The sequence below is a fragment of the Pimephales promelas genome, chromosome 2 (genome assembly GCF_988280905.1).
Source record: "Pimephales promelas chromosome 2, fPimPro1.hap1.1, whole genome shotgun sequence".
Taxonomy (NCBI): domain Eukaryota; kingdom Metazoa; phylum Chordata; class Actinopteri; order Cypriniformes; family Leuciscidae; genus Pimephales; species Pimephales promelas.
In genome coordinates, this window is record NC_142770.1 from 39,661,428 (window position 1) to 39,685,850 (window position 24,423).

At 39.7% G+C, this 24,423-nt stretch overlaps 2 protein-coding genes and 1 long non-coding RNA gene across 3 annotated transcripts in view; all 3 read left to right on the forward strand.

The window, feature by feature from the left end:
• LOC148997375 (uncharacterized) overlaps positions 1-24,423 on the forward strand; it is a 497,974-nt gene that overhangs the window by 90,929 nt on the left and 382,622 nt on the right. The gene's annotated exons all lie outside the window — the stretch shown is intronic.
• On the forward strand, positions 317-3,987 carry LOC120459726 (uncharacterized). The gene is made up of 3 exons (XM_089122441.1): positions 317-606; positions 1,719-1,755; positions 3,138-3,987. The coding sequence occupies exons 1-3, from the start codon at positions 539-541 to the stop codon at positions 3,936-3,938; spliced, it is 906 nt and encodes a 301-aa protein (XP_088978567.1). The 5' UTR covers positions 317-538; the 3' UTR covers positions 3,939-3,987.
• Positions 4,042-7,028, forward strand: LOC148997382 (uncharacterized; the record flags this gene model as incomplete). The annotated part of the gene is made up of 1 exon (XM_089134327.1): positions 4,042-7,028. A coding segment is annotated over one exon (2,040 nt), but the record flags the coding sequence as incomplete, so codon positions are not given.

Genomic DNA, 24,423 nt, shown 5'->3' on the forward strand with positions numbered 1-24,423 from the left:
AGGGTGGGGGGAAGGGAGGGGGGGAAAGAAAAATGTTAATGTTTTAAAAATCAAAACCAATATGTTATTGTTATTACTATTATTACTATTATTATTATTATTATTATTATTATTATTATTATTATTATTATTATCTTACATTCATTTTTATATTTTAGCTTTAAAGATCAGATGGCCGTTACCGGAAGTTACGTAATTCACCACTTAAATGTGCTCCAAGACATACATTTGATAGTAGATGATATTTTGCAAGAATGCTGGAGATTTATGTTAACGTGTTATGTTAGATGATTTCTTTTCTTTCTTTTAAATTACTGGTTTAATAAAGATAAGTGTAGATATATATTATTCTGACACACACTCCGTTTCAGAAGGTGGCGGTATTGCAACCAGACGCTATTTGCCAACTGCCATAAAAACAAGAAGAAAACTGTGTCACTTCAGACGGTTCAGACAGACAAAATTTTAGCGGGCTTTGATATTAGTTTGGGTGATTTCAGTCAACTATGGAAGACGGTATTTTGATTTTAAGGTCATAATGGAGTATCGAAAATACCTAACCACGGGTGCAGCAGTTCCTGCGCGAACAGCACGTCGATGGAAAAGGTAAGTGCACTATATATATGAATAGATAACTAGTGCTGCACGATTAATCATATCGCAATCGTAATCGCGATGTACACAAAATGCCTCGATTTCATATGAATAAACAAATTAGGGCATTTCTCTTCTTTTTTTTGTCATCCTTTGACTAGTGTTACATGATCCCGCTTTTATTAGTGCAAATTCCTTTTTGCATTTTGCATGACACGAAGTCAAAAAAGAGCGCCCTGCCTGTGAATGTCCTGAATGTGACTCGTAGAAAGACAAGCGCTATGCATTTAAACAGAGAGTGTGCTAGAATGCTGTTCTCTTTCGAGCTTGAAAAAAACAATAACACACACAATTATGCCAAAATGTCGTTTTATCTTCATTACATAAGAAAAGTATTTTGGACGAAAAGAGTTGTGTTTGTGGGAGAATGAGGTGCGTGGAGATCCGCGGCTCTGCTCCTAAAAGGCCATGAGCGAATAAAGCATTGTCAATAAACTTAATCAAAGAACAAAGTGAACAGAAAATTACTCACTGCTCTTGACTAAATAACTTTTGTAGCTTTAATAAGGATTAGTCTATATATAATTTATAATTCATGCAGCGCAGACTGTTTGATAATTTAACTTATTCAATTTCTGTAGCTACCTGTTAAGACAGGAAGGGCACAGGTGATATGGCATTTATTATGGGTTTATGTGAGGATTGTTCGAAATTCACTTAATTTAAAAGCTGTTATATTTTTTTAAACCTATTTTTTTGTAATTAGTTGATAGCTTTCAATTGTAATGATGGAATCACTGTAATGTTGGTGTTATTAATAGGTGTTATCAATCATTTAGTTTTTGTTGCTAGTTTGAGTTGAGAAATACACACAATGACTACTAATCTGTACATGCATTTTACTTTAGAACCAAGCAAGTTGACTCATGAAACCATTTGTTTATTATATTGGAATCGCATATTGCAATTGCAATATTGACCTCAATAATCGCAATGTGACATTTTCTCCAAATCGTGCAGCCCTAATAGCTAACTTTAAGATTTCCCTGAAATCTACATAAATTGCCAAATCCTGAAGAGTCAAGCTTAGTGTTAAAATACAATGTTATTTTTTTATCCTTCAGGTCAGCGGCATGTCCAGGTTCCCCAAGGAGAAAAAAAGTAAGTAATTTTACATGTGAATACAATGAAATTCTACACTGATTTGTGTCAGGATTGCAGGCTATCTGCTATTATTTTTACTATTTTACCTGCACCAAGTTTATAAAGTATAACTTAGTTAGAAAGTTATCTTTCCAGTGTTTTAGCTTTAGCACATGTTTAGTCATTTTAAGTTGCTACGTTATTATACAAAATCATGTGTTAAAGGGTTAGTTCACCCAAAAATGTAAATTAAGTCATTAATTACTCACCTCCATGCTGTACCAACCCCGTAATGCTACGTTCACATCGGACGCGAATCAAATTCGTGCCTGATGCGTCTAGTTTGACGCTTGACCACTTTGTGTTATTTCGCGTGTCAAGAGCGAAACTGGCGCGCGTAAAAACAAAAGATTGAAGCGAAATTTACGCGCGTCAGAATCGAAATCAGTTGGCGGCCATTGTTTTTATGTCGACCGAGCATTCATCAAGAGAGTTAACGCTCTGTATTTACTCTGGAGAGCAGAACAGCGGCGTGGGGATCATCGTCGCCGTATATTTGTGTCCACCGGACCCTTCGGAGGCGAACCGTTTGGCGAGTTTCACCATTTGCTCGCTCCAGGAGCTGCGCTGGATGACGGCCGCTGTCAGCGGTACTTCCGCCTGTCCCGCGGCCAGTTTGATGACATGTTGTCCCGCATCGGAGCGAGGATCACCCTCGCCCTCATCCATCTAATCTAGCTGTCATTTATTTTTGTTTTGATGATAAATACCCAGATAGCAAACTGACATTGAATCAACGTGGAAACATGACATCGAAACAATGTTGATCTGACATTGTTTTGCTCATCGAATTAACGTTGAACCAACGTCAGACGCGTCATTCTTTTAAAACTACCGGAAAATGCATGCGCGAGAACTGAACTGAAGTAGTTGAAGGAGATCGCAATTCTCGCGCATGCATTGTGGAAATCTCTTGAACTCTCGTCTCAGGCCAACAAGGAAGAAAAGGAATAGTCGAATAAAGTCGTTATTTTTGTTTGTTTTTTCACACAAAAAGTATTCTCGTCGCTTGATAAACTTATAGTTGAGCCACTGTAGGCACATGAAATATTTAAACATATTCTTCATTGACTTTCTGGGCCGTCAAGAGGCAGTCCCTTAGGCAGCCAATGTGGTAGTGATCCAGCTCTCAAATTTAATCAAAAATATCTTCATTTGTGTTGCGAAGATGAACGAAGGTCTTACAGGGTTGGTACAGCATGGGGGTGAGTAATTTATGACTTAATTTTCATTTTTGGGTGAACTAACCCTTTAACAGAGATTAAAGTAAACATGTTGAATTGAAATACTGCCTTGAAGTGATATTTATTATTTTCATGAATATTGGTTTCCTATTTCAGATATGTGATTCTGCTGTTACCCTAATTGATCCTGCACGCATCTCCTGTAGTCCTGCATTTGACTCCCATCATCCAGGACCTGCACTCGACTCACTTAATCCTGATCCTGCTCTCGTCTCTTTTGATCCTGCACTCGATTCAGATGGTCCTGCAATCGTCTCGGATGGTCCTGCACTCGACTCACATGGTCCTGCAATCAACTCGGATGGTCCTGCACTCGACTCACATGGTCCTGCACTTGACTCAGATGGTCCTGACTCAGATGGTCCTGCACTCGACTCAGATGATCCTGCACTCGACTCAGATGATCCTGCACTCGACTCAGATGATCCTGCACTCGACTCAGATGGCCCTGACTCAGATGGTCCTGCACTCGACTCAGATGATCCTGCACTCGACTCAGATGATCCTGACTCAGATGGTCCTGACTCAGATGGTCCTGCACTCGACTCAGATGGTCCTGACTCAGATGGTCCTGACTCAGATGGTCCTGCACTCGACTCAGATGATCCTGACTCAGATGGTCCTGCACTCGATCGTCCTGCACTCGATCGTCCTGCACTCGACTCAGATGGTCCTGACTCAGATGGTCCTGCACTCGATGGTCCTGCACTCGACTCACATGGTCCTGCACTCGACTCACATGATCCTGCACTTATCTCCTGTGATCCTGGTCCTGCAATTGACTCACATGATCCTGATCCTGCACTTGTGTCGCCTGATCCTGATTCTGCACGCATTAGTACAATATCGGTAAATGTTAATCGCCGTCTCTATACCTATAAATATTATATAAAATAATATTATATTAAATTCTATAAACTACTCCCGGTCACACATTAAGGCTCATTTTTGTTTATTTGTGAAATCTCAACAAACCTATTTGTAAATTTTGCTAGTTTTACTTGATGACTTGAAAAGAAATATTCAGTTTCACTACATTTGTGAGGGATGCACCATTTCTGTAAACATTGAGGGAGAAAAAGTGGTTTGTCCTAACTGTCAATATTCTTGTAGTGTAGCAGATCACATGAAAAAGGGGCACTTCTTTATTGTTTTTCCACTAGAATCACAATTAAGGAATATTATGGAACAAGAGGAACTCTTCAGCCAGTTGACTAGGCATAACAGTGGTGCTCACTCTAGCCCACTGACAGATATCACTGATGGTGAGCTTTACAAGAGGGTTAACAGAAATGTTGAAGGCCAATCTGAGCATCACATCAATCTCACACTAACCTTTAGCTGTGATGGTGTACCTGTATTTAAGAAATCTTCTTACAGTATTTGGCCACTGCTCTATACAGTCAATGAATTGCCACCTGATTTGAGAGCAAAACAAGTCATGTTGTCAGCCTTATGGTTTGGTTCATCAAAGCCAAACTGTAATACATACTTATCACCATTTGTGAAAGAATGCAATCAATTGCTTACTCATGGGTTTGAGTGGATCAGTGGAAATGGTATTCATGGCCGGTCCAAAGTATTTCCCTTGGTTGCAGTATGTGATTCTGTTGCAAGACCGATGATTCAAAATTTTAAGCAATTCAACGGAGAATTTGGATGTTCATACTGTTTACAGAAAGGTACAGTGGTTGAGAAGGGGCGAGGTCATGTACGGGTCTATCCTTTTGAGTCTGATGCTGAAATCAGAAATCATAGTAGCACCCTAGATTTTGCTCGAGAGGCTATAGAAAAGCGCACTACTGTGAAAGGAGTGAAAGGACCGTCTATTTTGTCATTGATCCCATCAGTTGACCTAATACAAGGTTGCGTACCTGACTATATGCATGCCTGTCTTCTTGGTGTTGCAAGAGCTATGACTTGTATGTGGGTTGGTAGTGACAGTCATGAAAACCCATGGTATGTAGGAAGGAGCATCCAAGTGATCGATCAAAAACTTCACCTTATCGAACCACCCTCCTGTGTTTCCAGAGTGCCTAGATCACTGCAAGAGAGAAAGTATTGGAAGGCACATGAGTGGTATATGTGGCTTTTCTACTATAGTATCCCAGTTCTTAAAGGGATCTTACCAGAGCGCTATCTAATACACTGGACTCGGTATGTGAAGGCTTTGGCTTTGCTTTTAACTGAAAGCGTCACCTTGCAACAAATTCAGGAAGCAGATATCATGCTTAAGAGATTTGTGATGGAAATGGGGGATCTCTATGGTATACAAAACATGTCCTATAATGTCCATCTATCTCTTCACCTTGCACAAAGTGTGCGAAATTGGGGTCCTTTATGGGCTCATTCAGCTTTCACATTTGAGTCATATAATCACAGCCTGCTCAAAATGATCAAGAGTACACAAGGGGTCCCTTTGCAGATTGCCAAAACATTTCAGTTACAGAAGGGTCTGCCCTCATATGCCAAGAAAACACTGTCAAATGCATCCTCTGAATGCATTTCGGCCTTCGAAGACTTAGTCGGTCCTACGCACACCCAGAGTGCAATAAGGTGTAAAGAGGTCATTGCACTTGGAGGCAGACATGAGAAAGTTGGTCTTGAGCAAGATGACTACCTTGCCCTCCACAATGTAGCCTATCACATAGAGAGAGAACTTCTTGTCAGTTACCGTGACCGGGCAGTAATTAATGGTGAAGTTGTGCATTCAAAAAGGCATTCGAGAGAGAGAAAGAGGAACTCGCATGTTGTAGTCCTCACAGATAACAGCATTTTAAGTGTTGATACATTTGTTGTTGCAGACTTAGGAAGTGAGGAATGCTGCTATGCCATAGGACATTATTTTGAAACAAAGCGACACAGTTTCTTTGCTTCATTGTCAAACCCACACCACTTTGTCGCTGTTGGCAAAAAGTTGGGGCATCTGACAGCTGTTCCAGCTGCAGTTATAAAGAGAAAGTGTCTCTTTATGAATCTTCCAAACCTGAAAGTTAATTATGTTTTTATGTTTTTGAATCGTAATGAATTGACGAATTGATTAAGAAAAATGAAAGGGGTCATAGAATGGAAAACATTTTTACCCATGCAGACCAAATAGTGAAAATACATGAATCTTTTAGAGTTTTTGCTTGGCAGTGATATGCCTATTGATAGTTAAAAAGTATACTATCTAACTCTGAATACTTTCACAGGAAATGTCAATAGGTTAAAAAAGAATGAACTTATGTCTGATATCTATAGTGAAGTCCTAAATGGTAAGAAGAATACTGCCTGCACATGTCTGAATGTGGAATGTCACTCAATAGTTAGAGGAGTTCACATTTGAAAAAAACTTTTGCTGATAATTTACTCACCCCCATGTCATCCAAGATGTCCATGTCTTTCTTTCTTCAGTCGAAAATAAATTAAGATTTTTGATGAAAACATTCCAGGATTTTCTCCATATAATGGACTTCAATGGGAACCAAACGGTTCAAAGTCCAAATGAGAGTTTCAGTGCTGCTTCAAAGGGCTTTAAACGACACCAGACGATGAATAAGGGTCTTATCAAGCGAAAACATCAGTCATTTAATAAATAAATAAAAAAGGTTAAATTTTATAAGCACAAATTCTAAAATGTTTTCATCAAAAACCTTAATTTCTTTTCGACAGAAGACATGTTGATATGGACATCTTAGATATGGACATCTTAGATTACATGGAGGTGAGTAAATTATCAGCAAAAGTTTTTTTTAAAAGTGAACTACTCCTTTAATAGGAATATTTTATGTACTTGTCAAAATGTCATGTAATCACATGTTAAAAATAGAAATGTTGTATGTACTCGTCTGAATAGTTTAAAAAGATGATACTTAGAATGTCTGAAATTAATACCTCTAACACCAATATTTTCATGTCATATATCTGAATACCTTGTAATTAAATGCCTATAGTTGGAGATTTTGTACTGTGTGAATACCAAATATAGTATGTTTAATACAATAATGCAGTGTTTTCTTTGTCATTTTTGACAAATAAATCCAAAATAACCATATGCCACAGCTTTAAAATGCATCAGTATCACAGGCATGTATGTTTACATACATTTATTAAATATGTGGGAAACAAATATATATGTCACATATTTATAATTAATGTTGTCCATATATGCGAGAAACCAATACTATACTGTAATATATGCAGATATATGGTATCATATATGGATGAACTCAAATATTTTCTTCACATGTTTGAACACATAAATGTTCATATATGTTGCAGGCATATATTGTGTTCTCAGATAAGTCAAATATATTTATAGATATATGTCATAACATTTAAAATATAAGTACATATATGGACATATATTACATTTTTGTATGGGAAGAGCCTTGTCAATATTCTCAAGTACTGATGGACTTGAGAGAATATTATTTATTATTGTCCTAGCTGTGTCAGACATCACGTCTCACATTTACACAACTGCCGTTATGAATGAAGTTCACTCGCTCGCTCTCAGTCTCGGACCCATCGGTCTCTCTCGCGCAGTGCGTGCGATCATATTTAAAAATAATAGCAATAATAATTATAACAGAAGATAATATCTCTTGTCTATCTTATTACTGATTATAAATAAAATGTATATAAAACAGTCCCTCCAGGATTTCACGATTTTTTTTTGTGATTTTTGCGATCAAAATGACTGATTTTGTGGTGGTAATTTCCAAAAATTTGTGAAAAAATTTGCGATTTATATTTAACATTTACCATAATAGTATTCAGTCCTTCCAGAAAAACACGGAGTTTTTTTGTGATTGTTGCGGGCAAAAATTGATTGATTATGCGGCCAGTTTTCTTTAAAAATGCGATGGAATATGCGGGATAATTATGCAATTTTATGCGATGAAATTGCTGGAATTTACAAAAATTGAGGGAACTTGCAAAAATTGCGGTTTGATGAAAAAGAGAAAAAAAGTGATTCCCCCAACATCCTGTTAATATAAGAGTCATTTCTTATTACTTCCTTTGATAAACAAGCATACTACATCATAGAAAGTGCTGGGAATATTTAATTTCTCATCTTGTTTTATTTCAGACTGTAAGAGTGTAAATAAGGTGTGGCCCCTTTAAGAGCTGCGCGCTCCCTGTTGAACTGTCGAACACCCCATGTGTGCGGGTAATTTCTGTTTGATGCTACTACTTTTATCTTATGTTGTTTATTAAGTAACGATGTGACAGCAGAACGTTCGACAGACAGTTATACGAGTTCGATTTGTGAGATGTCAATCGCCTCCGTGAGTCTGTCTGGCATCGCGTAATTGCGTCACTTCATAACGATCCCATGGAAACAAGGGGAAATGGCTGCTCTTATGTGAAGCAAACGCAACATTTTTCAACTTTCTGCTAAGATACATGTGACTTTTTTTTGCAACGAAAATGCGAGGATTATGAAATTATGCGGGCGTAAAGGCCCCTTTGACGCGCGAATGATTCGCGCGATGGTTTTATTTTTTGATCAGCTGTTTGTGTAATGAGTGCTTCCACACCGAACGCGAATCTGCTGCGGCGAAAAAACGACTTTTATTTTTTTCGCTTCGATGTCGATTTTTGAGGCGAAAGAAAAGGCTTCAGCCAATCATTTGGGAAACAAGGGTGACGTGACCGCAGCAATGACGGACGGACCGATTGCTTGTGTGTCGAGTCTGTGAATGAATATCTGAAACAAGGACTGGTGGGACGTTGTGCTCGTTCGTTCGTATCGAGCCCAACCGGGTGTTTACAAGGCTTTTCAGTCCATTTGAGCCTTCAATCCGTTTACTAAAAGTGTTTATTTGATTGCATGTAAACGTAGCCCCTGATGAATGGGACAGCTCACCTTCTGACATATGTTTCTAGCTCCGGTAGTGGGTGCCCCAAACCTTCTTTTCTGCTTTTAAATAAAATAAAAAGCTTGTCTTCACTGGATGATAATGATGGTGATGAAGAAGCTATGTTCCACGTCCCGCAAGTCATAGCACTGTACCGCATTTTTTTGTCTGCATCCTTTTATTTAATCGTCCTTTAAATAACAATTCTACAATTTAAAAAAAAATGTAATAAGAAAACATAGAAAATGCACAGCACAGACGTTAATGGAGCCATCACAAACAAACAAACTCTTCGTGGAGAGAGTGTTTGCTCTGATGAATGCTGCGTGGACAAGGAACTGTGGACCTAAAGTGAACTGGTGAAAGTGAGCTCCACCTGCCAGTAGTGCGAGTTACTGACATGCACATAATTAAAAAGAAGGTCCAATCGAAGCTGCCAGATCATCAGACAAACAATATAAATTCAAAATGCACTGATCGAATCCGGTAAGAACGCATTCATCTTTATCTTTCCTAATGGACGTATGTGCTTATTTGAAATGTGCTATTTAGAGATTGGGATTTTTTTTTTTTTTTATAAAGCCTATTAAAGCATCATGTTAACATCACTGCAAAAAGACATCTAATATAAAATCTATATTTATTCACCTATAGCAGAGGTATTCAATTAAAATTCTAAGAGGTCCAGTTAGAGAAAATTCCATCAAGCAAAGGTCCGCAACATCATAATGACTAACTTTATAATTTTTAAATGTCAAGCGTTATCTTTCAGTGCCACAGCCTAGTAACGTTAGTTGTATGAAAATATGTAAGAAGTCTAGTCAACAGACGACTGTCAAATAAAATAAAAGTCCAATTCAATAATATTTCAACAATATTTATTGTCAGTTTATATATTGAACTGTAGGGATCATAAATAATAAGTACTCTAATAATAAATTATCAATTTAAATGAAATAAAGGCTGCATTTAAAAATAAATTATAAATAAATAAAACACAACAGAGAGCTTTTGAAAAATGTGCGTCTCAAAATAAAGTGCTTAAATTTAGAAAATTAAAATAAAAAGTACAGCTTGAGTTTCCCTTTTAGTTTTTAGTTAACTCCCTTTCACATCTTAAGTTTAAATTAATTTTAACTTAATTTTAACATTTTATAATAAACGATCTTAACACATATTAACAATCGAACAACTTTAACACTTCCTTTTCTCTTTCTTTCCCTTTTATATCCCACTTCCTCACTTTCTCTTGCTTAGTGAGAAAAGTGAGCCCTTGCTTGTCCTGCCAGCATTTTAAATCTGGGCTGGAATGGTGTTAGGGCCATTCTCATACACATGTGTAGGTGCTCGTTGGTGAGCCTGGATCTATATTTGCTTTTAATAATGTTCATTGTGGAGAAAGCAGCCTCACAGTTGTATGTAGAGCCAAACATGGTAAAGATGTACAAGGCTACTTTCCTCAGACCCGGGAAAGCGGTCTCTGAGACCATTTGAAGCCAGAAAGTGGCAGGATCAGATTTTCCAAAATGCTCTTTCAAGGCCACATCTGCTTGGAGATCGACAAGTTGCATCTGGAGAGGCCCAGCATCTGCCCACTTGAAGAGTAGTGTGACTTCCTTTGAGAACTCCCTGACATCTGTGATGAGGAATGGGTTCTGAATGAACAGGGTGAGCTGCTGTCCAAGGCTGAAGCTGTCAAAACGCTTGCTGAAATTTACAATCAGCTTGTCAACAAAGTCAACAAAAGAAGACACCTCTCTCTCACCCTGAACCTGTTCCTTCACAGTTGGGAAGTGTGCACAGTCTCCCTGCAGGTCTTCCCTAAACAGCGCAAGTTTCCTCTGAAAGGAGCGCACAGCTGTCATCAGATCACAAACTGAATTGTCCTTGCCCTGTAGCTTTAAATTCAGTTCATTCAGGTGTGAAGTGATATCAACCAAAAAAGCCACAATATCCATCTTCTTGTCATCCTCCAAAAAGAGAGAAAATGGTGTTGCCTTCTGGCTCTTCAGCTGTGCCAAGAAAGCTGCGATTTCCCCTCGGATAGACCAAAAGCGCTCCAACACCCTACCTTTGCTGAGCCATCTTACATTGTTGTGTAACAGGAGATCATCAGCATTTGCATCAACTTCTCTGAGGAATTCCCTGAGCATGCGATGCTGATGGGAAGAGGAAGCTCTGAGAAAGTTTATCATTCTCATCATTGTGTTCATCACCTCAGCATACTCATCTGACAGGGTGGAGCACAGGACTGACTGATGAATTATGCAGTGGTAAGAGATGAGTTGAGGATTGTCCACTTTCAGTCTTGCCACAGCTCCTCTCTCTCTCCCTACCATGGCAGGGGCTCCATCTGTGGTTATTGAAACCACTTGTTTCATCTCTATTGCCCTCTTCTTTAACATCTCCTTTATAGCCAGGTAGATGTCCTCTCCTCTTGTACTGGTCTGAAGGGGTGTGACACCTAACAGGTCTTCACAGAACTTTGAAGAAAGAATCTTTCTTTGTGAAAGAACCTTACAAAAACTAACAGCTGAGCATTGTCAGACACATCAGTGGACTCATCTACAGCTAAGCCTATGCATGGTGCCTTGTGAATTGCTTCATCCAGCTGAGCTAGCACATCCTGGGTTAATATTTCTGTTTTCTTTGTGGCTGATGATGCTGACATAGGTATTTGCTTGATTTTTACACACATGTCTTCTTTTTGTTTTCCCTCAAGTAAGGTTTCAGCCACCGCACTCATGCACTCCTTGACAACCCCTGCATCAGTAAATGGTTTTTTATGTTGGCCCAAAATCCAAGCAACTTTAAGGGAACATTCGTTAGCACGTTGTTGGGCAGTGAATGAATGTGTTAAGATTCTGCTGGATCGATCATATTGGGCTTTTAGATCGTTTATTTTCTGTGCCCTCAGTACGGATTTAAGTGGGTATGTTTGGTCAAACGATTTGTGCTTGGTCTCATAGTGGCGCTTCACATTGCCGCTCTTAATAATCGCGACAGTTTCTGAACATATGAGACATACCGGTTTTGAACTGCCCGTGGGAAGAATGAACATGAAAGAATCTGTCCATTCTTGATTGAAAGCTCTGTTTTCGCTGTCCACTTTCCTTTTTTTAGAGCACGCCATGTGAAACGTTGTCTCTCTTTCGTCTCGTCTCGTCTCGTCTCTCCCTGTGTGTGTGTGTGTGTGTGTGTGTCTCTCGCGCTGCCGCTGACTCGAGTAGCATCACATGACGATTTACAACGCATGCTATTGGTCTGTGACATTCCTGGGTCGCGCTAAACCAGTACCATAAATGCTAGAAAAGCTGCGCAGTTAAAATAGAAACGCTCCGTCAAACGTTAATAATTCGTTAATAATTCTCTAGTTATTGGTCCGGGTCCGGACAGAACGACGTCTGGGTCCGGATCCGGACCGCGGTCCGCCTATTAGTGACCTCTGACCTATAGGCTATAATAATAAGTATAGAGTAGCCTACGTTTTCTGTTGAAAATCAGGTCTGCTTTCATCGGCGCGAATGTTTTGGAATGTTGAAGTTCTGAACGTCGCAAATTCGCGTCGCGGCTGATGTGAATGGTTTTGACGCGAAATATTCTCACGCGAACTATTCGCTTTTTCGTTTCGCTTTTCCGTTACGCATCCGGTGTGAAAGGGCCTTAATGCGCCTGTTTTTATTTTATTTTATTTTTTTTTAAACCATGTCGAGCTCACGTCCTCTCTAGATCTGAAAATATCAATGGCTGTCCAGTAACTAATGACGAACATAAGGCACAGTTTCATTTGCTCACGCAGTGGGGTGAACTTCTGACAGCTGCAGTAACAGACAAATCTGTGTTTTTAAATATGTTAGGCCTATTGGTGTTTTTTGTTTTTAAAAAAATGTATATCTTAATATAATATACATTGTCAGAGCTTAGTAGACTATTATATTTGTATATGTTATGGACAGATAATTAATAAATTATAATTAATGTTATTTTATTAATTTATCATTTATAAATGATCATCCTATCTGTAATACACAATTAATGGCATTTAAAAGTTTTAGTGAATAAGTAGTGAATAAATTCTGTAACGTACGGACAGAGACGGTCGGATCCATTTGCAGCACTTTATTAAAACTGAAACAAGCAGACAAACTCAGATACAGAATTAAACAAGGGGCAATCCAGAAACTCGTGGTCTAAACAGGCAATGGTCGAGGCAGGCAGCACAGGTTCGTGAACAGTCCAGGAAACAGGCAAGGGTCAAGAGTCCAGGGAAACACGGAGACACAGAACAGGGAGTAACGCTCGGAATTGCACGCTTACAGGGTAACAAGACTTCGCAAGTGAAACACAAAGAGTCCATGGGGAAACATAACATGGGGAGAGAGTGCCCTCTAGTGGCTCTCGAGGGCACCACGGCTGCTGATCGTCACATAACCCCCCTTCTAAGGAGCGGCTTCCAGCTCCGGGGGGAGGTCAACGGGGGCTGGGATGGAGGGCCAGGCCCATGGAGAGGCAGAAGGCCAGGCACATGGAGAGGCCTGGGGCCTGGGGACCAGAGCAGGGCAAGAGACCATGGGGAAGTAAGCTTGGAAGAGTACCAGGATGGAGCAGACTCAGACAAGGGCGGAGCAGACTTGGACGGAGCAGACTCCGACAGAGACAAGGGCGGAGCAGACACAGGCGAGGTCCATGACAGCCTCGCCTTCATGGCCCTCACAGACTCAGAGGTCCATGTCAGGATCACCTCCATGGCCCCCACAGAGTACCTACTGCCCCCCCCCAAAAAAAATACTTGGGGAAATTCACGGGAGGAACCTCTGGGTGGTGAACGGGTACAGGAAAGGCCTCCCGGAGCTTGAAGGGTGCAGGCAGAGCAAGGCGCAGAGGCGGGGCCGGAAGAGCGAGGCGCAGAGACGGGGCCGGAAGAGCGAGGCGCAGAGGCGGGGCCGGCAGAGCGAGGAGTCTGGGCACGCTCACCGGGGCCTGGCGAACTGAACGAGTCCTCCTTCTCCTCCTCCTCCTGCGGCGGCGCGTCATAGGGCTGGACAACTCACTCACTTGAACTGGAGATGCAGCGCTCACCTGAACTGGAGATGCAGCGCTCACTTGAACAGGAGATTCAGCGCTCACTTGAACTGGAGATTCAGCGCTCACTTGAACTGGAGATGCAGCGCTCACTTGAACTGGAGATTCAGCGCTCACTTGAACTGGAGATTCAGCGCTCACTTGAACAGGAGATTCAGCGCTCACTTGAACTGGAGATTCACTGGACAGACTAAATTCAACACTGGACACACTTGATTCACTCGGCTCAGCACTTGACTCACTTGACTCGGTACTCGATTCACTCAGCTCGGTATTTGACTCACTTGATTCACTCGGCTCGGCACTTGACTCACTCGAGTCGGCTGGCACGCGCTCAAACTCCGGTTCGACCCGCGACACCTCCGCTGTCTTAGGAACAGCACTTTTAACAGGGCCAGTGCGGGATACGGGCTCGAGGGGTCCGACATGATGAGTGGGTTTGGCAGGAACGATATGCTTAGAAGCTCCTCTGACGGTCCTTAAGGGAGGATCAAACAGTTTAGCGAGCCGAGGCTTATGCGGTGTGCGGAGTGAGTGAGAGAAATCCGCCGCATACGAACCTCCCCGGCGCAGGGAAAAGAGCAGTTCCTCGAGACCCTCCTTTTCTGCGGGGAGTTCAAAAGCCTTTCTGTACAGGGCGGTAAACACGTCGAAAGAAGGAAACGACATCCGATCTGGTTCCCAAAACGCGCCTGCCCACTCCACTCCAGTCAACAGTGAGCAGATGAAAGAAATGCGGTCGATGTCCGAGGCGTAAAACTGGGGCTGATGACTCATGTACCAGCTGCACTGCTGCAGAAATCCTTCACACGCTTCAGGTGAGCCATTAAACTTCTCGGGAAACAGCGTACTGGAATTACTGCATGCGGTACTCACACTGGGTTGCGGTGGAACAGGGGCAGCGGGGGTTTGGGCTTGATTAGCCGCTGTGCTTGAGCTCTGCGGAGACCATGACTGCACGGAGCTAGCTAGTTCCTCGAGGAGAGAAGTTAGTCTCGCCAGCTGAAAACTATGTGAGGCTAGCATAGAAGCTCGGGTCTTGACCACGGCGGATAGATGCTGAAAGTCTGCTGGATCCTCGTTTGGCGAAGTCTTCTGTAACGTACGGACAGAGGCGGTCGGATCCATTTGCAGCACTTTATTAAAACTGAAACAAGCAGACAAACTCAAATACAGAATTAAACAAAGGGGCAATCCAGAAACTCGTGGTCTAAACAGGCAATGGTCGAGGCAGGCAGCACAGGTTCGTGAACAGTCCAGGAAACAGGCAAGGGTCAAGAGTCCAGGGAAACACGGAGACACAGAACAGGGAAGAACGCTCGGAATTGCACGCTTACAGGGTAACAAGACTTCGCAAGGGACACAGGGAAAACTCAGGCTTAAATAAGGAACTCAATAACCAATAATGAAACACAGCTGAACATAATGAAACACAAAGAGTCCATGGGGAAACATAACATGGGGAGAGAGTGCCCTCTAGTGGCTCTCGAGGGCACCATGGCTGCTGATCGTCACAAATTCTTATGGCACGCCAACATATACTGAAGAGTTATGTAGAAATAAATAAAATAATCAAATGTAAAAAAAAGTTCATAAACTTGATCTCATGTTTTTTTTTTTTCTCATGTTTTAATGTTGAACTGTCAAGTTGTCATGTTCAAATAATCAGTTCCAGGACCTTGACACATTTTTATTTTAGATAATATTTTATCTAAATATTTATAATATTTAAAATATTTATAATATTTAATATTATAAATATTTATAATATTTTATCTTAATATTTATCTATATTTTATTCTTTTTTTTTATAAGATTAGAATGTACCAAATATTCTCCGGTTTTATGCAAAACATAAATACGACAAATGGAATATCAGATCTATGGTCAAAAATAAATGCAAAAAAAAAAAAAAAAGCTTTTTGCTAGATGTTTGACAGATGAAAACTAACAATGTATCTTAAATACATGATGCAACCTTGCTCTCACTTAAAATATGTCCCCCATTAAGTCCTTGAATTTGAGGGTATTGGACCTGGAAAGTCCTTGAAAGGTCCTTGAATTTGATGTTAACCAAGGTTTGGGAACCCTGTTTATAGAAAAAGCATTTCAGAAATCTACATAGAAAATACAGTTAGTTAATCATGTATTAATTTAGGGCATAACACATCGCTGAGGTAATTGATTCATTATGGATAACTGAAACTACATTGATTGAATGAAAATACTTGAAACATGAATAATTTTATTATTTTGACCTAAATATTAGTGATTATGATATTAGCCACAATCAACCCTAACTTTTACTTTTGCATTTAACTAATGGGGTTGTTAACGTAACTTGCAACAGTTTGATTTTTGGAAAAAAACGTTATTGATAATACATTATGGTAATGACAGATTAACGAAACTAAGTATATGATAACAACATTATATTTTGGAGATTAATTATTATCTGCTGTATGTAAGTTATACATTGTCTGCAAAGCAAATCTTTTTTGTAAAGTACAGATTTAACCAAAAACTTGCTGTACATTCAAGCTGATAGTCAATGCAGCAAATTTGAAAATAGGTGTGGCCAAGTGCATCCCAAAGTCTATTACTTGTAAATGAAAAGTCAGAACTTATGAAGATTACAACTAAAATTTTGGAAGGTTACAGAAGTCAAAAGGGAGTAGGAAGTGTAGAACCCCTTGCTTTCAATGACTTCACATCTGCGGCCACTGGACATAGTCTTTTACTCTACTCTGCTATGATGTTGTTCCACACTGTAGTTACTGTAGTCTGTCTCTTAGACATAACTTTATCACAAAGTTATGATTTTCAGTCAGATGTAGATCAAGACTTGAAGTGGGGTAGCTGGCTATGTCATTATTTCAATGTTTTCAGCTACAAGTAGCTGATATATCTGCTATATCAGCCTGATTGCAGCCATATTAATTTTTTTGGTCTATGATTTTTATTTGTCCATTAATATAGGGCATCTGCACATCTCATGGAGTTGAGTCGCCTTCTTAGGGACCAAACTGGAGTGCAAGATGGTTCGGGACTGGCTGGGCCGCCTGCCGGACTGACTGGACCTACTGGAGTGATGGGGTCGGCTGCTGGATCTGACACTTCTTCCTCAGCACCAACAGCTGTGCCTCCAACTGGTCAGCTTCCATTTCCCTCCATGAGTAATTTTTCAGGTTACCGACCAAATAAGGTCACAGAATCTTTGAGCAGGCTGTTTCAGCCTTATAGTAAAAGTAAAAAAAAAAAAAATCATGCCACCCAGCCATGGGAGCACACATTTGTTTGCTGTGCTACAGTTAACACGAGTGAAATTCCTAGTCTTGAGGAACATATGAGCCTCCAGGCCAACGGACTTGGGAAAAAAGAAGGTCCGATTTTGTGATGTAAAGTGCACACCTCAACAGTTTTTGATAACAATTGAGGAGTCTTTTCCTTTACTGCGGCATGCTGGAGGCTTCAAGTTGATGCGTTGCTGCAGGAGTAGAAAGTTAATAGATATAGTGATGCCGCCAGAAGGGTATTCAGTGCAATACCTTAAGGACACCAGCAATCTTATCAAGGCTGTTGCTTACATTGTCCCGCTGCAGTGTGATCTTCCCCTAAATGGGGATATTCAAAAGGTAAGTTATATCAGGTACTTCTTTGTGTGTATTATTTATGTTCTCCCTTATCTTCTCTGATATTCAGTGTAATGTGCATTTTAGGATGTCAGTGTGAGAGAGGTGGAACCTTTGCAGCAAACATGCATGAACTGCAAAAAAAATGTGGCATTGCATGTTTTGGAAAGCCACAAACAACACTGCATCACTAGGTATGCGACTCGTTCTTTTACTATTTTCACAATAGAGAAAGGCTAGGCTTTTTTGTATTAATATTATTTATATTTTTATTTTTAATAAAGTAGTGCTTGCATGTGGATTCTCTCTCCGCTTCATTCCTGGCTCAGCATAACAATACCAGGACATAATGCTAACTGTCTGCTGGAACTCATTTAATAACTCTTAATGCCCCTAGTAACTAATGAGTTCAGCTATAGCAGGTCACACATTTTGCTCAGACAGGTAGTTCTGATAGTTAGTTATCACTAGACTCACATGATTCTCATTCCTTAAAGGGATAGTTCACCACAGACTGGAAATTTTGTCATAATTTACTCAACCTCATGTTGTCCCAAATCTGTGTGAGTTTCTTTCATCTGTTGAACTTTAAGGAAGATGTTTTGAAGAATGTTTCTTATTAGAAAATTATTAGACCACATTGACAAGCATAGTAAACTATGGGACCATCAACTGTGCATTCTGGGTGAACAATGCTTGTAAGTTGCAAGACGTATATTTCTTTCAAAATAAATAACTGGACATATGGATGTTGACTTAAAATGGTTTGCATTACAGCATTGCTGCAAAGGTGACTGACTCCACCAGTATGTGAGTGAAAATTCTAAACTAACTTTGTATTAATGTCATTATATTGACATAACACTGTTGCATAAAGTATTGTTCCTAGTTTCCATGACTGAGTTCTTGTGTTGTTATCATCTCCAATGTCACACTGATGAGTAAGCTGTTACCATTAAATTGTTCTAAAGCTCATTCCAGAATATAGTCGTGTAGGTGTGCCACAAAAGCTTTGTCTTGAATTGGAGTTGCATTTCAGTGAAATGTTGCACTTCTGGGACACCAGTCAATTAATAACAAGGAAATTTACATGTGGTCTTTCACTTGAAAATGTATCAAAATGATGTCTTTTTACAGTTTTTTTTTCCCTAAATGTTTAGTGATGGCAAATTTCCATCTACATTATTCTCTGTTTGGTTGGTTTCACAATGTTTAAAATTTACTGTTTGGTGATTGTGTAATCCTTTTTCTTTCTGTAAGAAGGACTCCAGATACTCTGAGGTGCAGCAACACATATTAAAGGCATTTGTAATCATAACTTCAGTAAAATAATATTACTCATCGTCATAAGTTTCTCACTTTCACATTTTGCAAACGAACACTGTAGCCTACAGGCGATGTGTAAACGTGGATGTTTTACATTTCTTAAAGATATAAAGGGCATAAATGGTCTTCATCATTTTATTTGTTATTAAATAAACTTACATTTCAAATAATTCAGCCGCTCATTTAAATCCTCGGTTCACTCGTGCTGCGTGCTCATGTGTGAGTTGTATCAGTTGGCCGAAAGAAACAGTTCTTGGTTCTGTACTGGTGATTCAAGAACTGCAACAACCGAGATGGGTCTGTTTGCGGACTGCAAGAGAGGGGCGTAACAGGAAGTGGGCGGAACTTGAAGTTGTCCAAATCACACAGAACCACACGATATGGCAAACTCAAAACCAGATGTTGTGGCTTGTCAGCAAGATGCCAGCTCGTAGCATAGAGACAACAGTAAGAATATGTTCCCAAGATAACCGTGCTGTAGTGTATAAGTCTATAATTTAAGTCATATTGACGCTTTTTAAATTGCACAAGGGTGGAGTAAAGCGTTTGCAACGTCGAGCGTGCCAATCTCTCTCGCTGAGTGTCACTCACACAGATGCCACGTCATTTTACTGAAACGTCCACTTTTGGTATGGAAAGATGTCTAACATTTAAACTTAGACGACATTATTAATCAAAAAGCCATATCATGGTTTCGTTTTTTAGTTCATTGGCAAAATATAACACTAGAGACCTTCATGTTAGTTTATACATTTTACATCTCATGTTCGGCAAAAGGCGGATTCAAACTCGGGTCCGAGCGCATCAAAAGCTCTTTCACAAACTACAGGCTCTACGATCTACACCACTGTAGCTGTTCTGTGACGGGCGTGTTTTTGGTATAAAGACAAGCACTAAAGGTGGTTTTAGTGCAAATATAGCCTATCCCCCCACCCCCACCCCACAATAATGTACAATAATGTGTAAAGGATCGAAGTCAGTAGTTCTTGAGTTTCTCCTTTTTTCTGTTCTTGTTGTTTCTATTTCATACAATGATTCTCCTTATTAACATCAGGTGTCACCACTAATGGCTTAATTAATCATCAATGAATTAATCAGTAAATAAAAGTTCTGACCAGCAGGAGTCGCCAGAGTGGCGCTGAGAATCAGTGAATCAATGAATCAGTTCATGGAGCAAATGAGTCAATACATCAGAAAAAAAGATTTCTCTTATTGCCAGAGCACAGAGTCATGTGAGACAATATATATTTAATAATATATAAAGTGGTGTAATCTTCCTTTCCACTTATGTCCTCTGTGATTCTGGTTATTGGATCAGAGGTTTCACATCTCACGTAAACCACGTGACAGAACCCGTCATCACTTCACTAAAGCAGCCAGAGGTAACAGTGAGTAGTGTTATTACTGGTTATTAGATCAGAAGCTGTTATGATCACTGTTATGTTTCAGTAGGGCGCCCAGTCAATCATCACTTCATAATAACCAGAACTACCAGTTAATGAAAGTACATTGATTTGATCCTATTGAAGCTACAGGCTTTCTCTGCGCTGGTGACAAACTGAAGTCTGCTTTTCTTTAACATTTGATGCTTATTGTTTGTTCAAATGTTAAAGGTGCCCCAGAATGTTTTTTAAAATTATTTTATAATATTTCCTGCAATGTTAGTATGTTTTTTAGATCAAAAATAGTCATAATTTAGAAATAAAAGGCATTTTTCCTAGCCTGATTTTAGCCTCTGCTTTGAACGCTCTGTTTGAAGGGGCGTCTCTGCTGTGTGTAATCCGGCCTCTGCTGTGATTGGCTGACACGCTTGCATATGAAATAGCTATGTATTACATGTGAAACTCTCCCGAATAATTTTACCACAGCTTATACGTTTTTACTATCACAGCTATCGAGATGAACTAATCGTGAGATGTTTTTGAAGATCTATTCCCATCAAAGTGTTGCTGCGATGATCATTGAGCAGCAGAGGACAGTCTGTCGATCGCGAGGAGGATATTATCATGATTGTAACGCAGTTTCTCTCTGCTTTCACCAATGCAGACACGATCATGTAAATACAGTAAGAGCTCGTTGTGCAGTGTAACGTGCGTCATCGAATTCATAACGAGTTTGGCAAGTGTCCAGATAAACTCGCGCTGTGTGGAATCTTTGATCGCTTTCTGTATATAGCCGTTTATTCATAAATTAAAGTTTTTTTTATCCTATTAAAAGAAACGATGCGAAATTGATATTTTATGCACTGGTTTGACTTACTGATGCATAAACGGTATTGAACGATTTTGAGAGAAAGATTACCTGTGTGAACTTGAAAAACTATTAGACAGCACGTTCAGTCTTGCCAACGTTGGCCATTGGCTTTATGCCCAGCTGCACTACTTCCTGAACTTCAGCCAGCTCCTTGTTTCCTGTCTGCCATTATTGGCCAAATTGATTAATTCAGGTGTTTCTGATTATTGTTGCCATGACTACTGAGGTCAGGTACACCTGAATTAATCAATTTGGCCAATAATGACAGACAGGAAACAAGGAGCTGGCTGAAGTTCAGGAAGTAGTGCAGCTGGGCATAAAGCCCATTGGAGGGCACCAGCGGCAAAGTATCGGGAGGGGATTTCCCCCTGCACACCAAAAAAGCCTCGGTGGGTAAACCATCGGCGGGATGAATGTACAGCCACTCCAATTCATGCACAACTCCGGAGATCGGTGGAGGCACTGTGATGAACCATTTTGCTGATCCCGCTTCTTTTTTTCAAATAATTAATATCTGCCCAATCGTTGGTCCACATCAAGACCTTCACGCGTGTGCACACGTTTTTATGAGGGTGAAATGTTCTTATGAGAATACGTATGTACATGTAATAATACATGTATCTGTACATAAAGTGTCGTTCTATCGTACGTATATATAATTACGTTTTATATGCGCAGAAACGTATAATACTGACGTATTTACAGTACTAAAACGTAAAATATTTACGTATTGTCAGCACAAAAACGTAATTTATTTACGTATGAACAAATCCACCGACGTACACATATGTACGTATCACAATTTATGCATATTAATATCGTATAGCATTATGTTTTGCCTCTTTTTTTTTCTTTTTACTCACAGTTCATATACACACTACTATCATTACATATAGAGAAACTAACTTACATTATATATATATATATATATATATATACACAATATATAGTATTGCTCCTTTGTTAATATATATATATATATAGCATATATATATATATATATATATATATAATGTAAGTTAGTTTCTCTATATGTAATGATAGTAGTGACAAACTGATTAATCCAAACCTGGATTGTCCAATAATGGCAGACAGGAAACAAAGGAGCTGAAGGCTGAAGTTCAGGATGTAGTGCAGCTGTGCAGAAGTGTTTCGTGCTTTCATATTCTCGTTTAAAGGAACACTCCGACTTTTTGGGACTTTAGCCTATTCACCTTACCCCCCAGAGTTAGATAAGTCCATACATACCTTTTTCATCTCCGTGCGTGCTATAAGTCTGTTTGACGCACCCACCGCTAGCCTAGCTTAGCACAAAGTCTGGATGTGAATGGTTGCACTTTCATAGTAATCCAAATGAGTGGCAAAATAACGCAAACGTTTTCCTATTTACATGTTGTGATTTGTATAGTCACAGAATGTACAAATAACAAAGTCAAATGAGATACAGACATCTTTTAACCGTATAAAACCTGGGAACTATTCTCTGAAGGCGAAGCACTGCTACTTTGACGGAGTAATAACCGCATCACCGGAGACACGCTGTGGTGAGGAGCGGAGAGTTCGCTCAGAGTTTGGGTAACAGAGTCAGCAATTTATAAATAGTAAAAGCGTAGTTTAGAGTCATGGGTTTTCGCTCTATTGTAAATAGCTGCGACAGTAAACAGGGGACGTAATACCATGTTTCACAGAATTCCAACTAAAAACGCTGACTGGATGAAGAAATGGCTAACTTACTTACTCTGGATATTTATCCAAACACACCTAAGATTATCAAGGGACATTATGTTTGCTCGGTACATTTCAATGAGGACGACTATTTTGAAAAAATGGAATTTGCCACACGGACCATAATGTGCTGAAGGATACGGCCATCCCATCGATAGCACAGACAGGACAAGTGGATCACCTGCGGCTGAGGTAAGTGTTATGTTTTTAGATGACCTACTGTAACAGTGCCTTTAGCCAGATCTAATGTAACGTTAGTGACACTATTATATGATTAGGGTATGAATATGTTTTTATCTTGATGCGGTGCGGACGCGCTTGGGAAAAAAAAAACGAGCGCGTTCACCGCGTTTGAACTTGCACCCTGCGCGCGGCGCGCCTAGTAGCCTAAATTTGAAATAACCATGGAAATAACGAACTTGAGCGTGCAAAAGGGTACGATAGGCTGTGAGTTCATTGTGCAAAAACAATTTGTGCTATTACTTTCCCCTTATTCTATCCTATAGTAATGCAATACTGTATATTATATAGGCTACTGTTGAATACATTTGGTTCAGCTAATAAATTGCATTTAAAATATATTGATTCCTGTAATAATTATTTATTCATGTGATATTTATAAATCTGGGTGCGTTTTTGGTTGGAAATCAATGAAACATGGTACTGTATTACCTGGTCTCCCCTGTTTATTGTCACAGCTCATACAATAAAGCAAACACCCATAATAAACTATGCTTTTCTATCTAACGTTAGTAATTGCGGACTCTTTACTCCAACACTGAGCGAACTCTTTGCTCCTCGTCACGGTGCGTCTCAGGTGATGGTTATCACTCTGCCCAAGTAGCAGTGCTTCGCCTTCAGAAAATATAGTATTTATACGGTTAAAAGATGTCGGTGTCTCATATGGCCTTGATATTTGCACACTCTGTGACTATACAAACCACAACATGTAAATAGGAAAACGTTTGCATTATTTTGTCACTCATTTGGATTAGTATGAAAGCTGCAACCATTCACATCCAGTCTTTGTGCTAAGCTAGGCTAGCGGTGGGTGCGTCAAACAGACTTATAGCACGCACGGAGATGAAAAAGGTATGTATGGACTTATCTAACTCTGGGGGGTAAGGTGAATAGGCTAAAGTCCCAAAAAGTCGGAGTGTTCCTTTAATGTAAAAAAATAAATACAAATACTACATAGAACTACACAATGATTTTTAAATTCATGATTTAAAATTAATGATATTTTAAATTGTTACATGTTGTAATTCTAGAAGTTTATTTAAATGTTGCGTGCCTTTTGAATTGTTCTATGGTTTCAATGCGCGTGCGAGTCGCATTCAAAGCCGTCCGATTCAAAGACAGGAGCGCACGCGAGCAGATGGAAACAAGGAAACCTCTTCAACTGACAAACAGCAAAACTAGCGTCTCTCGCTGTTGTTTTCGCTTCTTTCAGGTAAGTTTAGTAAACAAAATTACACAAATAATACATACAAACGTTGACCTTTCTTACGTATA